General features: G+C 44.8%; 1 protein-coding gene across 3 annotated transcripts in view; it reads right to left on the minus strand.

Annotated features, from left to right (window-relative positions):
* LOC102245006 (chromosome unknown open reading frame, human C10orf11) overlaps window positions 1-14,830 on the minus strand; it is a 1,043,798-nt gene that overhangs the window by 445,271 nt on the left and 583,697 nt on the right. For all 3 annotated transcript variants that reach the window (XM_005864646.2, XM_014538350.1, XM_014538351.1), the window contains one exon: window positions 13,640-13,757. In XM_005864646.2, the coding sequence (XP_005864708.1) occupies window positions 13,640-13,757 (118 nt within the window). The remainder of the gene's footprint in view (window positions 1-13,639; window positions 13,758-14,830) is intronic.

Genomic DNA, 14,830 nt, shown 5'->3' on the forward strand with positions numbered 1-14,830 from the left:
CACACACACACACACACACACACACACACACACACACACACACACAGGAGTGTTTTCTACATATGATTAAAATCTAATTCAGTGGGAAAATGGTTTCATAACTGATGGTATTTCTACCAATTTGATGAAGAACTGTAAAGTCCATAAAAATAAAAATTTGAGGACTACAAATTGGCACAATAAATATATGAGGTTAAAAAAGAAGAGCATTAAACACATAAAGTAGCTATAGAAAGAAATATGGTTTGCAAAAGATCAGAGAAAAATGAAAAGTCATAGAGTTAGCACAGAGGGAATACAGTTAAAAGAGTTTATTTGTTAATTTCCCTTAATGAGATCATAACATTGCTTTAATAATATATAAAAATAAAATAAAACAGAATGAAATGGTCCCTGGGCCATTTAATCTTTAATTATCATGCAAAGGCCAAGCTCAGATGTAACTTGCAATTCCCCTTTTAGGAAATTCGGGAATTCCTTCCTAGGAAGTTTGTGGAGGGTGGTAATATCTGCTTGCAGGGACAAACACAGTCAGACCATTGCCAGCCTGGCCATTTCCCCTGAGATACAGAAAAACAAGCTGCACATAAACATTTAAGAAACATGAAGATTGCAAAGCCTTACAAGAATAACTCACTATGAACTGGAGACCCAGAAGGCAGGAAGAGGCCACACTGTATACCTCCTGTCCATCTCCAGGAACAGCTAAGAGATGGTGGCCACCAGCTACAGCTTCTGCTCCCCCTGAACTAAATCTGCCTTCTGTCATGTCTGTCATGCTTGTGCCTTTGAGAGGTGAGCAAAGCAAGGAGCTTCCTACTCCTTCTCCGGGAAGCTCACCTGGATCTCTGGCTAATGGCTTACCTTTCCGAAGTGCCACCCTGGAGTTGTTATAGAACATCGCTGATGGAAGGGACCCGAAGATCTTGCCTAAGTTAATTTTTTATGAAAGATGTCTTTCAAAACAGTTGCTTCTCTTAACTGAGCACCTACTATGTGCCAGGCACTGTGTCAGCAGCATCGCAGGAACTTGTTTCTTATTGTCACAACAAACCTACATGCAGATGTCATTGTCCCCATCTCACAGACTGGAGAAATTTACAGAAATGGAGTATCTTGCTCGAAGTCACTTTCCTTTAAGTCGTAGAGAGGGATTAGAACCCAAATTTCTGGACAACTTGTCCAGGACTCTCAGAAACACTAGGCTGCCTCTCTGACACACTCGGGGGACTTAGCATGAACTGCTTTTGCGCAGGGGTTATAATTAGTTGTCTGGTCCAGGTTGCTTGCAGGGTAAACAATGTCTGATAAACCCACAACGCTGTAAGTATTTATTACACGGCAACCTTGCTGCCAACTGTCTAACCATTTTAATAAAAAGCTATTTTCTAAGGTTTATGTTTTATTGCGTGTATGACTCCCCTATTGGTTAGCATTTTGGAGTTGTAGAAAAGGTTATGAATTTAGAAACTGGCTGCATTCATATCATATTTAAAACTTAATGCTATTTTATTAAAGACATATGGGCCTCCAAAGTACACATATTAAATGTCATGTAAGAAGAGTAGCAGTTTAAATCATGGTCAAATTCATTTTTGACGTGACTCCTGAGGCTTCCCAAGATCTGAACTATTTCTTTGTAAATCTGGCAGTTTAACCACACTCATAAATCACTTTCAAAGCATATTATTTCTTAATTTTACTGCATTAGAGAGCGTTTGGCCTACACAGTGAACTGTTTGTAGCAGTTACGCGAACAAAGTTGCACATTTAGTCATGTAATGTGCAAAAGAAGAGGGAGGGGATGCAAAGAAGGAAAGCTTTTCATTCTTCGTCCGCTCTGCTTAGCCTACCCATCTGTACCTGAGCAAACGCGGTGCCTAGCGCTCAGATTAGGCCTCTGTAATCTCAAGGGCAGGCGTCACAAACTGCCAGTGAGGGTTTTCTGAATGCAAGAAAGAAAAATACAATTTGCAACATAATCTTTTCCAAAACATCCCACAACTGAAAATTAGAATGAGTGTAGAAATCCCTTTATTTTAAATCTTATACTGAACTGAAACAGATTTTTAAAAAAAGTGGCTTCGTGTACTATAGCCCTTGGTTCTTTTCTAATTATCCAGAGATCTGATATCTCAACCTTGGGTTTTTAAAGCCCTTCTAACGCTGAGATCATGTTCTCTGGACGTGTGTTACAAGCCCCCAGATTTCGCTCTCCGGTTTTCTCCGTGTTACCAAGGAGCAAAAGCGGGCTTACTGCAGCGACAAATTCCAGGATCTAAATATCAGCCTTGATTTTCAGATTCACCAAGGGAGTTGGAAGAGGATTAAGAGAGTTGAGTCCAAGGTCACCCAAACGAAAGGGCTTAAGGGCTTATTTTGCACCAGGCGGGCCCTGCTGCTGTCCCTGTTTGCACCAGTGACTGTGGAACCCCACTGTCCTGACCACACTGGCTTCCCCTGCACCCCCTTTTGCCCTGGCTTCCCCTCCACCATCACCACAAGAACAAAATAGCCGGTGTGGTGCCTGGGGAAACCCAAAACTCAGGGGCCCAGCTTCCCTAAAATGAACCAGGGCTTTCTTTCTCCTCCCATATTCCTTCCTTGTAGGTGTTTTACTCTCATCAGGAGGTAGATGCTTAGTAAAAGCCTCAGAAACATTTCATTTAAGTATAAAACTCAGTTAAACCACCAGAGTATAAGGGCAATACCACCTTCTATGGACTGAATCAGCTCCTTACACATATTACCTCATTTAATCTTCACAACAAACGTGGAGGGAGGCATTATATTCCCTGTATTAACAATGGAGAGATGGGTAGCAGAAGGTAGAAGTTCAGCCTTTATTGCAAACCTGAATGTAATCCTGAAACTTGGAGTAGGGCTGACCCCTAAATGGAAAAGCAGGTCTGACAGCAGCTACTGAACGAAGTAAGAATCATAGGTTTTCCATGGGCTACCAGAGCCACAATAAATTCAGATTTTAAACCTTCCCCAAAGAACAGCTGGAGGCAACTCCTTGAATCACATCAAAAACAAAAGTGAAGGTTGGGTGGTGGGGAGAAATGAATAAAAATGGGCCCAATAAAACATGGGAGAGGTCGCTAAGCCAGATAGCTGTGTGACAATGCAAAATGCCACAACAAAAAAAGTGACTCACTTCTAAATTTCACTCCTGAGTTGAAGGTGACATGAAGTAGAAGCCCCACTTAAAATTCCCCACCTCAGGAGAGAAAAAACATACATACAGCTTTAAAGCCTAGACAGGAGCATTAGTTCACCATTGAAAGAAATAATGAATTCTAATTCAGGCAAGGTAGCTCAAAATCTACTGCCATATGTCAAAATTCACCTGAAAAATAAAATTAGCCTAAAATATCCTTGGTAAAAGGCTGGGTGTATTGCTATCATGGACAAGAGCATGGAATGTGGCTAAATCAACAGGAAGCCCCGATTACACAGCACCTGTGCATTACTGCCTGTGCCCTCTGTTCATCTAAGACACTCTACTGCCAGGAGCAAGAAAAGCAAATAAAGGAGCTAATTGCACTCCAGCGTTTAGGGACCCCAAGGGCAGACCTGCTCTATCATGCTTGTGAAACACGCCTTGGCCTGGTCAGAGGGACAGTGATGAAGTGTTTGGAGTGGGAGCATGTCCATGGGCCCCAGAAGTAAGCCATGGTAACCACGGGTAGATAAAACAATGGAGAGGCAAAAACCTACTTCCTAGAATGTTGTAACCAGCTCTCCCACCAGATCCAACGGGTACCTGGGAGCTTGGGTATTCCTGGAGTTATTGGCAGAGAGATAAGCTCGCTAGAGAAACAGGCAGGGAGCAGTGGGGATGTGTCATAACTCTTCTCCCTATGAAGCAGCTTCTTTTAACTCCTCAAGGAACCATTCAGGGCAAAGGGCTCCTCTAGAAATAAAGGTCATTTTAAAAATGAGAGGAAGCTCTCCTCTAAGCATCTCCTCTGAGCCTACTCTGTGGAGGAAGGAAGTGCCATTCTTGGAGCTCCTACTAATCCCTGCATATGCCTGCTTGGAACTCACCTGGATGGTACCCTGAAATGTATGCATTAGCCACATTCAGACAAACAGATCAAGTGTTTATTTCCTTCAAACTTTGTGAAGCCTTTTACCTGCATTCAAGTTGGATAACCTAAGATTATCCTACTACTTTATCCTAACTACTTCTTTGCTTCTTAGGCTTTTGGGGATAATGAAAAGAACAAGTAAATGTTAAATATTAGAGACATCCCTTCCTCACTGAGCTTACATGAGTTTTCTTTTACATCTTCTTAAAGTTCACCCTTCTTCTCTGTTGTTAAGGACTAAAGTATATACCGCCCCCCAAAAAAATCATACATTAAGTCCTAACCCCCAGTATTTCAGAATATGGTTATGTTTAAAGACAGGGCCTTTAAAGAGGGGACTGAGCTAAAGTGAGGCCACTGGATGGGTCTTATTCCAGTGTGGCTAGTGCCCTTATAAGAAAAGGAAATGTGGACACACACAGAGAGTGGGGATGTGAGCACACAGAGAGATGCCATGGGGCAGGGGGGCGGGGGGGAGACACAGCAAGAAAGTGACCATCTGCAAGCCAAGGGGAGGGGCCTCAGAAGAAACCAATCCTGCCAGCACCTTGCCTTGGATTTCTAGCCTCCATAACTATGAGAAATTAATTTCTGTTGCTTAAGTCACCCAGAGTGTGGTATTTCATTATGGCAGCCCTACAAACGAGGACACCTGCTATTAGTTGCAGGCGGTTTGGAAATGATAAGAACTCAAGAGCAGAAATTAGGACAATGTCATCTTTATGTTCTCCTTCTCCCTTAGCCACAGAATTGCAAAGAGTATTAACACATCATCAAAGTGAGTGTCAGAACACATCGGTTCCTGATGTGTTTCCTAGCGAGCCATCCATCCCCAGGTTTCCTCTTCCAGGATGCCTACCTGCCCTGAGGTTCAGTCCCTGCCATCTGATATTCCCACGGCCCAGAAGAGACTCTCTAAGCCAGGCAGAGCTTTATGAAGCCACAGACTTCAGCAGGGCAGAGAGCAGGGCCCTGATCTAACTGAGGAGTGAAGACATTCATGCTCTCCCATCACGCACACCTCCACTGCTGGCCTTTTCTTCTGTTCCTAGACAAGTTGTTTCTGTTTTTCCAACCAACTTCTCCTCATCACTGGCCTTAATCACCAGGCTGAAAGCAAAACTCAGTGGGGGTGGGGGTAAGTGGAGCAACGCATGTTAAGGAGAAGGTGCTGTTCAAACTCACCAATGCACCTGCCAAGAGCAGCTCCCTGCCAAGCCCTGAAGCTGCATAGGGAATCCGGGGTAATCTTAGCTGTAAACATGGGGAACTTTACATCAGCACCCCAACTTTACTCTGTGGGAACCCACTTTCTTAAAGAAGCATCTTTGTTTTCCTCTTCTCTTTCCTTTCAGGCTTAGTTTTTAAAAGAAATAATAAAAAAACCTAAAGTGCAAAAGCAAAAAACCAACACCCATCTTCTAAAGTGGATCAAGAAAAGGTCAAGTTGGAAATATACAGAATACAGATATAATTGGCTATTGAGGCCCCATCTCAATCATTACCAGAGGTCACATCAATGAGGACTTTTCATAACCAAGTTAAGAAGGCTTAAATTTACTCCTTAAAACAAGGGCAACTTGCCTGGCCAGTGTGGCTCAATGGTTGAGCATCAACCTACGAGCCTGGAGGTCACAGTTCGATTCCCAGTCAGGGCACATGCCCAAGTTGCAGGTTTGATACCCAATAGGGAGCATGCTGGAGGTAGCCGATCAATGATTCTCTCCCATCATTGTTGTTTCTATCTCTCCCTCTCCCACTCTGAAATCAATAAAAATATATTAAAAGATAAACAAACAAACCTGAGGCAACTGATACCATAGGGGATAGGGTACTTTGGGCAAAAAGATGTCAAGGTACTTTTTAGAACACCAGGTACCCATCACCAGGGGAGTTAACCACTGGGCCTTCGACAGCCATAGGTTTTCTCCTTATCCCAGCATTGAGCTGCTCGCAGCCACACGGACCCCTCCCAGCAGCCCCAGAAAGAGGGCTCTCAGCCCCAGCTCTTTGGCCTCTGTGGCCACCTGAGCACCACCACATCTGGGTGGTCTGAATTCTGAACAGTGTCCAGCCAGCAACTGCCTCTGCACAGATTTCCCAAACACCTGCTGTGCACAGAGCACTCTGCTCCCTCCCCCAGACATCCAGGGAACAACACAGACCTGCTCTTCCTCTCCTCTCCCTTCAGACCCTGCCAGGTTTCCTCCTCATCCCCATGTGATGGCAGAATAGAACCCTTCTCAGCCTGGCTCCTCCAATCCTCTGCCTCGCCCATGTATTTCACCAAAATGGGCTTGGGGGAGTGGTCACAGGGCAAGGTCAAATTGAAAAATCACCAAGTTACCTTGGGCTCCCTTCCATGATCTGGTCTTCTTGCTCTTTTACTTCTACCTCCCATCACATCTCCATGCCTAGGTGATGCAATGTAAGGGATACAGGGGAGACACCAGGAGCTCTGAGGCCTAGGCAGAGCAAAGGAAGAGTCTGATTCTACCTTGAACTATAATTTTAGGTGTTGTTGTAAGTTCTCTCAACATTAGTTTCCTCATGTGCAGATTCAAATTCAAGGATATTTTTAAGTTGCTTGTACAGTATCTAGTACACAGTGGACATTTAATACATGCTAGTTGTTGTTTTTACTCACAGGGCAGAAATGTTTCAATACATGCCATAGTGCACCCCAAGGCAGCCAGTTGACCCTAAGGCTAGTCTTGTGATTCTAACTAGTTAAGCATCCAGAAAGCTACAGAAGTTGGTGTTGTGACACCCAACACTGCCACTAACTTCACTAAAACCCAAGTTGTGTCCCAGTTAAGAGCTCTGGATCAAGTGCCAGGGGAGACCAGAGGGCAGCGTGTGTGGATGGTTGGCCTGTGTCTCTCAGGCTTCTCTAGTAACACTATTCCATAACTCACAGTGACTTCCAGGAGGCAGTTATTTCTTATGCTGAGGTCTGGGATTGGTTGGGGTAGTTCAGGGTCAGGTTCAGGTCTGCTCGGTGTGAGTCTCACGTTATTTTCACAGTAAATGGCAGACACAAAAGAGGGGTGAGTGAAAACACAGAGTATCTCACAGAGCATTGGCCCAGAACTGGCATGCTGTCACTTCCACACACATCCCCTTGGCCAAAGTGTCATAGCCAAAGTCAGTGGGATGGAGAAGTGTACTCCTGCCATAGAGGGAAGCCATGGCAAGGGCAGAAAGCGAACGATTTTAGACAAATGATGAAATCTACTGCACTTCTCCCTATTTTCAGGTTCCAGAGTATCTAGGAAGTATCTAGGAAGACTTATCTAATTCCCCGCAAAGGGCCTCTTCCTTCCATGATCCCCTAGGCATGTGTCTGCCCAAATATCCTTGGACAAAAGTGAGCATGTTGTCGGCCAAAAAGAGGAAAAGTGTAGAGCTGGGCCATTGGGATGCAGTAAAAGCCAATGATTCCAACAGAAACACCACAAAATCTCACCAGGCATTTGGCTTAATAGAGAGTGAGACCTACTATGTGCTCATAACCTGACCAGGCCCCAGGGATTTCGGGGGGTGGCTCTGAAAGGCTGCCACCAGCACCAGCTGCCACTGTTTTACTTTTCTTCTCTCTACTGTGGATTTCAATTCTCTGTCCATAGGGCCTTGCCAGGGCATGAGAGACACAACTTTTATGCAACAGTCTGTCTCTGGTTTCAGAGATTTGCTACCCAAGAGCAAGGCAATGACAAGTGACCAAAATTGCCTTTAAAGAGCAATACTCTGAAAGCATTTACCTGAGATACAGGGAAGCTTGGTGCTAAAATAGAGAAATACAAAACCTGTAAGTGATCCCCACAAGATGAATGCGGCAAACTGTGAAATCAGGAGGAACAATGAAAAACAAACGAACTGCACATCTTTGGCTCCTGGAGTTGTTTCTAAACATACCGCCCAGGCATCTTCCAAAAAAGAAGTTAATTTAAAAATTTCCTCCCTTCAAAATTTACTATAAAAAATTGAAAATAGACTCTGAATATGTCTCTAGACAACAACATTTGTGCAAAAAGATAAAAGAACTATAAAACACTAACATTTTCAGGTAGTTGGAGATTTCCAGAAAATAAGGAACATTGGTTTTCTTCTGAACACTTAGCATAATAGAGAGCTTTCAACATAGATGGACTTATTGTCTATTCCGCTGTATATATGTGGTTTATTTAGTTATTAGAATATTTATTTACAGGCAGACCCGGGCTTTATGTAAAATATCTATTCTTGAAAATATTAAGTATAGAGTAAATGCTAGTAATTGCAATCAATCTAGAGGTGTTTTCTGATAACCTTTTACATGTTTGCAATTGGACTAGATAAGGCGAACAGAAGATAGGAGAGACATATACACTGTAGTTTAGAAAAAGGGAGTATTTAGTAAAGAACTAGGCTAGGCATTTAAAAACAGCTAACTGAGCCAAACAAGCCACTAGGCCAGTGATGGCGAACCTTTTGAGCTCGGCGTGTCAGCATTTTGAAAAACCCTAATTTAACTCTGGTGCCGTGCCACATATAGAAATGTTTTGATATTTGCAACCATAGTAAAACAAAGACTTATATTTTTGATATTTATTTTATATATTTAAGTGCCATTTAAGAAAGAAAAATCAACCAAAAAAATGAGTTCGCGTGTCACCTCTGACACGCGTGTCATAGGTTCGCCATCACTGCACTAGGCAGTGCTCCTTTATGATAAGACAAAAACAAAACAAAACACACACACAAAACAAACACACAGAAACCAATAACAGCTAAGAGAGGGGAAATCTCATTTTAATTGTACACAGACTGTGGAGCGCCCCAACATGTTTTCTCAGAAAAGCTACTTTTCTTTCCTAAAAGCCCTATGAGGACCAAGTGGACTCTGAGAGAAGGACTCAGAGAACGTGAGCAGTGCAAAAAAGCCTCCCCAGCAATGCCACCCAGTGAAGAAGCCGAGGCCCAGTGATCACGGCAGCTAGAGGTTTTGCTGTCATAACAAATACCAGGTAAATCCTTTGGAAAAACAACTATGTAGCCCAGATTCTGTCTGTTCTGCCAACACACAGATTCAGGTGGTTAATGTTCCTTAAGGCAGAGGCCCCCTTTCCAGAGGACCACAGTCAAGCAACAACAAACACGGGACCACCTTTCATGATGGATCTTCCAGCAGGTTCTGTCCACGGTTTATTCTTGGGAGGAGAATTGGCCGAGTCTCTGCTATAGACCAGGCACCGCAGACATGAGAGTGGAACAGAAAAGCCCCAGCCCTCACAGAGCCGACAGCAGGTAAATCCTCAGACCGGAATAGCGTTCAACTTTCAGTTTAAGGAAGAGAATAGAAAAGATTTATGGAAGGCACAGGTATTCAGAAGTTTATTCCTTTAATGAAACAGTCTTCCTCCCTCACCCATTCCTCTCACTTATAAACACACACACTATACACCCCAAATACCCAAAGATACACAGACACGTATGCAAACTATAAAACACTACACAAATACACAAACTACACATGCTAGGAAACCCACGCATGCCTGCATAAAGACAGGCTGACATATTTTCAAGGACCGATCTGCACTCATGGACACACCTGTTTCCATATCTTACCTATAAGAGAATGGCCATGATTATAAGCAAAAATACACATGTTAGAACACTTTCTAAAGTGGGCTGTGATTCTCAGTCCAGCTGCCCCTGTAGTTACTCCCCCCGTTGCTCCCATAAGGTCCTGGAGATTAAATAGTTGGTAGCCAACTTCATGCCTGTGCCTGTAAACAAGAGGGCTCAGCTTTAAATAATTATGTCAGAGAAATGACAACTGTGCTCTTTGCCAGAACAGGGATGAATAATTACAAAGCCAGGACATAATTAAGCAATTCTGACTGTCGAATCCTTGAGCCGTCTCTCTGATGTGCAGGGCTGGAGTGTCCGCCATGCATGCCCTCCTGGACAGGCCCCTGCACCACTTTGATCTGTGTTTCTCGTGTGGCGAGGGGGTCACGGACTGGTCATTACAGAAGCCGCTCTTTGCAGGGCCTCAGCCTTCTCTGTGCCCAGCTTGGTGCTCTCTGCATGGACAATGGCATGATTCAATGGCCAATATTGGACAAAGATACATATTTTCTTTATAATTCTGGGAAATGAACAAAGCCTAGCTGCTGTAAGTCCATTAACTAACAACATACACACACACACACACACACACACACACACACACTTGAGGGTCTAGAAGAGCCCATTGTAGCATTAACTATCACTCCCTAATGAATGATAGCAGCCTTCTATAGAACAATCAGAGCTCAGACAGAAGGTGGCTTTTAAACAACAAAAGCCAAAGGCAGGGATGAAGAACTGTGTCAGCTGAGAGAGAGCAAGAGAGAGCTCGCACTCAAGTGCCAGGGCCTGCCAGGTACCAAATCAAACCTCCGGGACCTCGGGGCTTATTAGATCCTGGATGAGTCTGCATTTGCATTAGCCAAGAGCCCACGCTGCCTGTTCCCTACCTCCATGGCACGGGCTGTGATGGGAGAGGCATTTTCCATCCTCCCAAATACGTTATGTCAGGAATAAAATGAAAACAGCTCCCCAAATCACGGCCCCCTTGATCATCCATCAGAGCCTCCTGCTGAATAAGCACAACGGGCCGCCGCCTTGGAAAGGACAGGAGCCAACTTGAGAGTCTGACGCTGTTATGAAAAATAGGTCTTCACCCAGTGCGCTCAGCATAGCGTCGCAATTCACAGGGAGGAAATTGCTCTCCACTTAGGAGCCGAATCCAGGCATACACATACCTCCCAGAACATACATATGTATATATACACAGAGATGGAAAGCGTATATACACACCTGCATAGGAACAAACACATGTCTGTATATACTGTGAGCAGGCGAGAACCAGCCTTTTTAACATTATTAATTCAGCAAGGAGCTCATTTGGCCTCTCTCTAGCTGCAAGAAAAGTCCTGGTGAGCATCTCTGAAAACAGACAATAGGGAACTGCCTGCCATCAAGAGAGGCTTACAGTTTGTTATCAGGCCAGGAAGCCAGAGAAATCCTCTGGCGCCCTTGAAGGATCATGGTGCAAATAGAACACTTAAGTGGAAGCCCACATCCCTAGGTTCTGGTCCCACATCAGGGTTCTGATCCCACATCTAGGTTCTGGTCCCACATCCCAGAGTTCTAATCCCATATTCCAGGGTTCTGGTCCCACATCCCGGGGTTCTAATCCTAGTCTGCCTCAGGGGGCTCTGGGCACCTAAGGACACTCCATCTTCTCCCTATTCCTTCACCCAGTAAATGAGATCTCAGACCAGGTGATTACTGAAGTCCAGTCCAGTTTGGAGATCATGTGACCACAAAAAGGTAACCACCGAAGATCCTCACGCTTTCGCAGAGTGCCTCCGCTTCTCCTCAATCCGTGCCTACTGTAAAGCTTAATGCCGTTAATAAAGATGTGAGAGTCAATTACAAACATGAGCTAATTCTATAATTGACTAGAAACTAATGTGGGGCTTTGAAGAGCATTTCTGCTTAAGTTGCTAATGACTCAGAGAACCAGCTATTACCGATTTTAAGGAGCCAGTCCCATTTGCTTTCAAAGACTGGGGAGGATGCCAGAGCTCCCCCTCCCCACCAACCCCTGATCCTGCCGCCATCTCTGCTCCAACAGAACAGCCCTGCTTTCTCCCGCTGTCTTCATCTAGGCCTCCGATGAGGTTCTGTTTGAACCCAGAGGTGCATGAAAAACAGTTTAGCTCCCTGCTCCGGGGTAATAAATCAGATGGAGAATGTGGGCTCTGTGGTCAAACACACAGGAAAAGCTCCAGCAATTCCTAGCGGGTGACTTGGGCAGCCCGATGAAGGTCTCCAGGCTTGAATTATGGAACTGCAGAATAAGCCAGCGCTCCCTTCCCTCTGTAGGCAAGGAACCCCAGAACCATGGTGGACACACACAGAGAGCCCCACTCCAATACGGTATCTGGAACCCCTTCAGATTTCCAGTGACAACAGAGCTGCCCATGTCAATGACAATGACAGCAGAAGAAATTCTGACCTAGTTTATAAAGTGTCTGTGAATGTGAAGGTGAGAAATGTAAGAGGGGCAAGAACCCAAGGTATTATAGGCAGCTCATTTGTTGTTCTTTGTTGGTTTTGGGGATGCAGCTGTCTCTGGAATCTTTTAACAAAAACAAAAAACAAAACAAAAAAAGAGCCAAGAAATAAATTATTTCCTTTGGACCAAAATTACAAGAGCTGAAATATCTGAAGGCAGCCATGAGCAATATGTCAAATATGCCTCGTTAAGGAAAACTGTTAACACTTTAATAACTACAAAACGAATCGCTCAATTAATTTCCCACATGCTGAAACAGGTAACGATACATTTATCTGCCAGGATTACACCCTCCGCGTTGCATCTTTCCACAACTGCCAGCAATCGTATTCAGCACAATGGGAAATAAGTTGCACCTCACGGATTCAGGGCGAGAACGTGGCCTGAGGTCTGCTGCCAGCTGAGCAACTTGACAGAGAGGTTTTGCTCTTTCGGTTTTGGTCCTGTTTGTTTTTTTCTCTTTCCCTCTCAGTCATTCCCAATATTGGGCAGAGCACTGCAAGTCAATAAGTGAGGGAAAACGGGACCTCTTGGCTTTCTGGGACAATGTTTTCAACACGCATGCCAGGATCCCACAGGAAATGACAATGTCACTCCACAGAGCCCCAGGGCAGGGATGGATCTCCATTGGGGTCACCAAGTGTCATCAAGTCCATGCCCCACCCTCAGGCCTTATAGAAGGACCCCAATTCCTCCTAATAAGATAGTTGTCCATGTCCTTAGAAATCTCCTTGGGTCTGAGAGCCAAGCCCCCCCTGCCTCATCAATGTTGGCATTAAGATGACCCATGGTCACTTCCATGGCCTCAGGGCAGACTCAGCCTGACAGGTCAGTGAGCATCATTTCCATGAACCCTAGAAAGCTACCTGGAGGGAGCACACACCAGTCCCAAGTCCCATTGTCAGAAAAACGCACTTTCCCTCTACCAGGATCTCTGAGAGCTGTTGAGTTCTCAGCTGTGGAACCAAGAAAATCCCTCTCCTGTGTCTCCCCTTTGGTCCCAGGAAAGAAGGGACCCCTGTGAGGTGCTAGAGGAATCCCAGCCACCTGAGAAAGCACACATGCTCAGCGCTTTCCCCTTTCCCCTTTCTCAGCTCCAGACCTGCAGAGGCACCATCTTATAAATGAACCATCTTTAAGAAAGAGGCCTGAAATCCCACCTACTCCTGGGACATCACCATTGGCTGTGCAAGGTGCTGCTTTACCAGTAAACAAGCCATCCAAGTGAAATCACCTTACAAATAAGGTCCTCTTAGACTGGGAAGACCCAGTGTGTACCCAGTCCTACTTCTTGTTTGGCTAACAGTGTACCCATGGACGAGCTCTCCTGCATTCTGAATACATGGAAGCACACCCTCCATGCTCCAAGAGTACCTGTGAGGTGAGACACAAATCCCTCGAGAAGACCATGACCTAGGCAGCTTACCTTGGGCTTCACCACCTTCATGAACGCCCCTCTGACCAAAGCTTCCTCTCGTTCTTCTCTGGTTACTTTCCTGGCATCCAAGAACTTTAAATTGGGCAGCTTGTGAAGAACAAAGCATCTGGAAGAGAACAGGCAGAGACAGCTCAGGAGGGTGGGTGACCACCTCAAAGTTCCATGCAGTGTGTCTGGTATTTGGCAATTTAGTTCCGTTGATGTCCTCACCTAAACTATAAGCTTCTTGAAGGCAGGAACAAACGTTTTTTGCTCACCCTCAGGCCATCTTGCAAAGTAGCATCAGAATTAACTCAATAAAATACAAGTTCATTTCTCTTGCACAAGTATTTCTTGAGCACCTACTATGTGCCAGGCCCTAGATATGGTCCCTGCATTTAGGGGGGTTTTCAGTGTCATCGGCATGACAGACTCACACAGAGAAATTAGAAACAGCATAGCTAAGTACCAAGATTGAAGTTATGCAGTAGTTTTGGAAGCACAGAGGAAGGGGCCTAATAATTAAAAACTAATAGCTGAAGGAGGACAAGTAGGCTTCAAAGAAACAAACCCTAAAGCAACCCCAAGCATTAGCTTCTCAGTGCAGATGTGACTTGGGGTAAGTAGGGTACCTCCCTTTTCAGGGGAGCCCTGGGTTCCCAGGACAGGCCCCGCTCTGACATCACATGTGACCTCCAACGCTTCTCTAGGGGAAAGATAGCTGATCACTCAAACACCAGAGACAACGACTTAGAGATCTCTAGCGATAACCTCCATGTTAGTCATTTAAAGTCAAAATGCTCTAAAATTCTTTGGAGGTATACTTTTCATCCCCAGAACTCTATACCCCAACATCTGAGGTCCTGGAAATTTGACTATCTACTTCCTGCTTCCTCTCTGGCCTCAATCTATTACCTTTTTTCTACTTCTCCCTGAGCCTCTCCCTCCCCTCTCCAAATGTCCTTAACCTTATCCCAATCCAGAAATTTCCACAAGGAGCCCAGGTGACTTTTCTCTCCTCCAGCAGAACTCCCGCTGGCCTCAGTCAACGTCAGAGAGAATTCCGTCTTCTGCTGGTATGGCAAAGTCTGGATGACAACAGATTTTTTCAAGTAAAGACACGTACAGATGGAAACAATATGTCAGGCGTGACGCTCTAAGGAGGAAAGACACCCACTAAGTGTAGGGTGGGAAAAGATG

Source organism: Myotis brandtii, unplaced genomic scaffold (assembly GCF_000412655.1).
Source record: "Myotis brandtii unplaced genomic scaffold, ASM41265v1 scaffold190, whole genome shotgun sequence".
Lineage (NCBI taxonomy): Eukaryota > Metazoa > Chordata > Mammalia > Chiroptera > Vespertilionidae > Myotis > Myotis brandtii.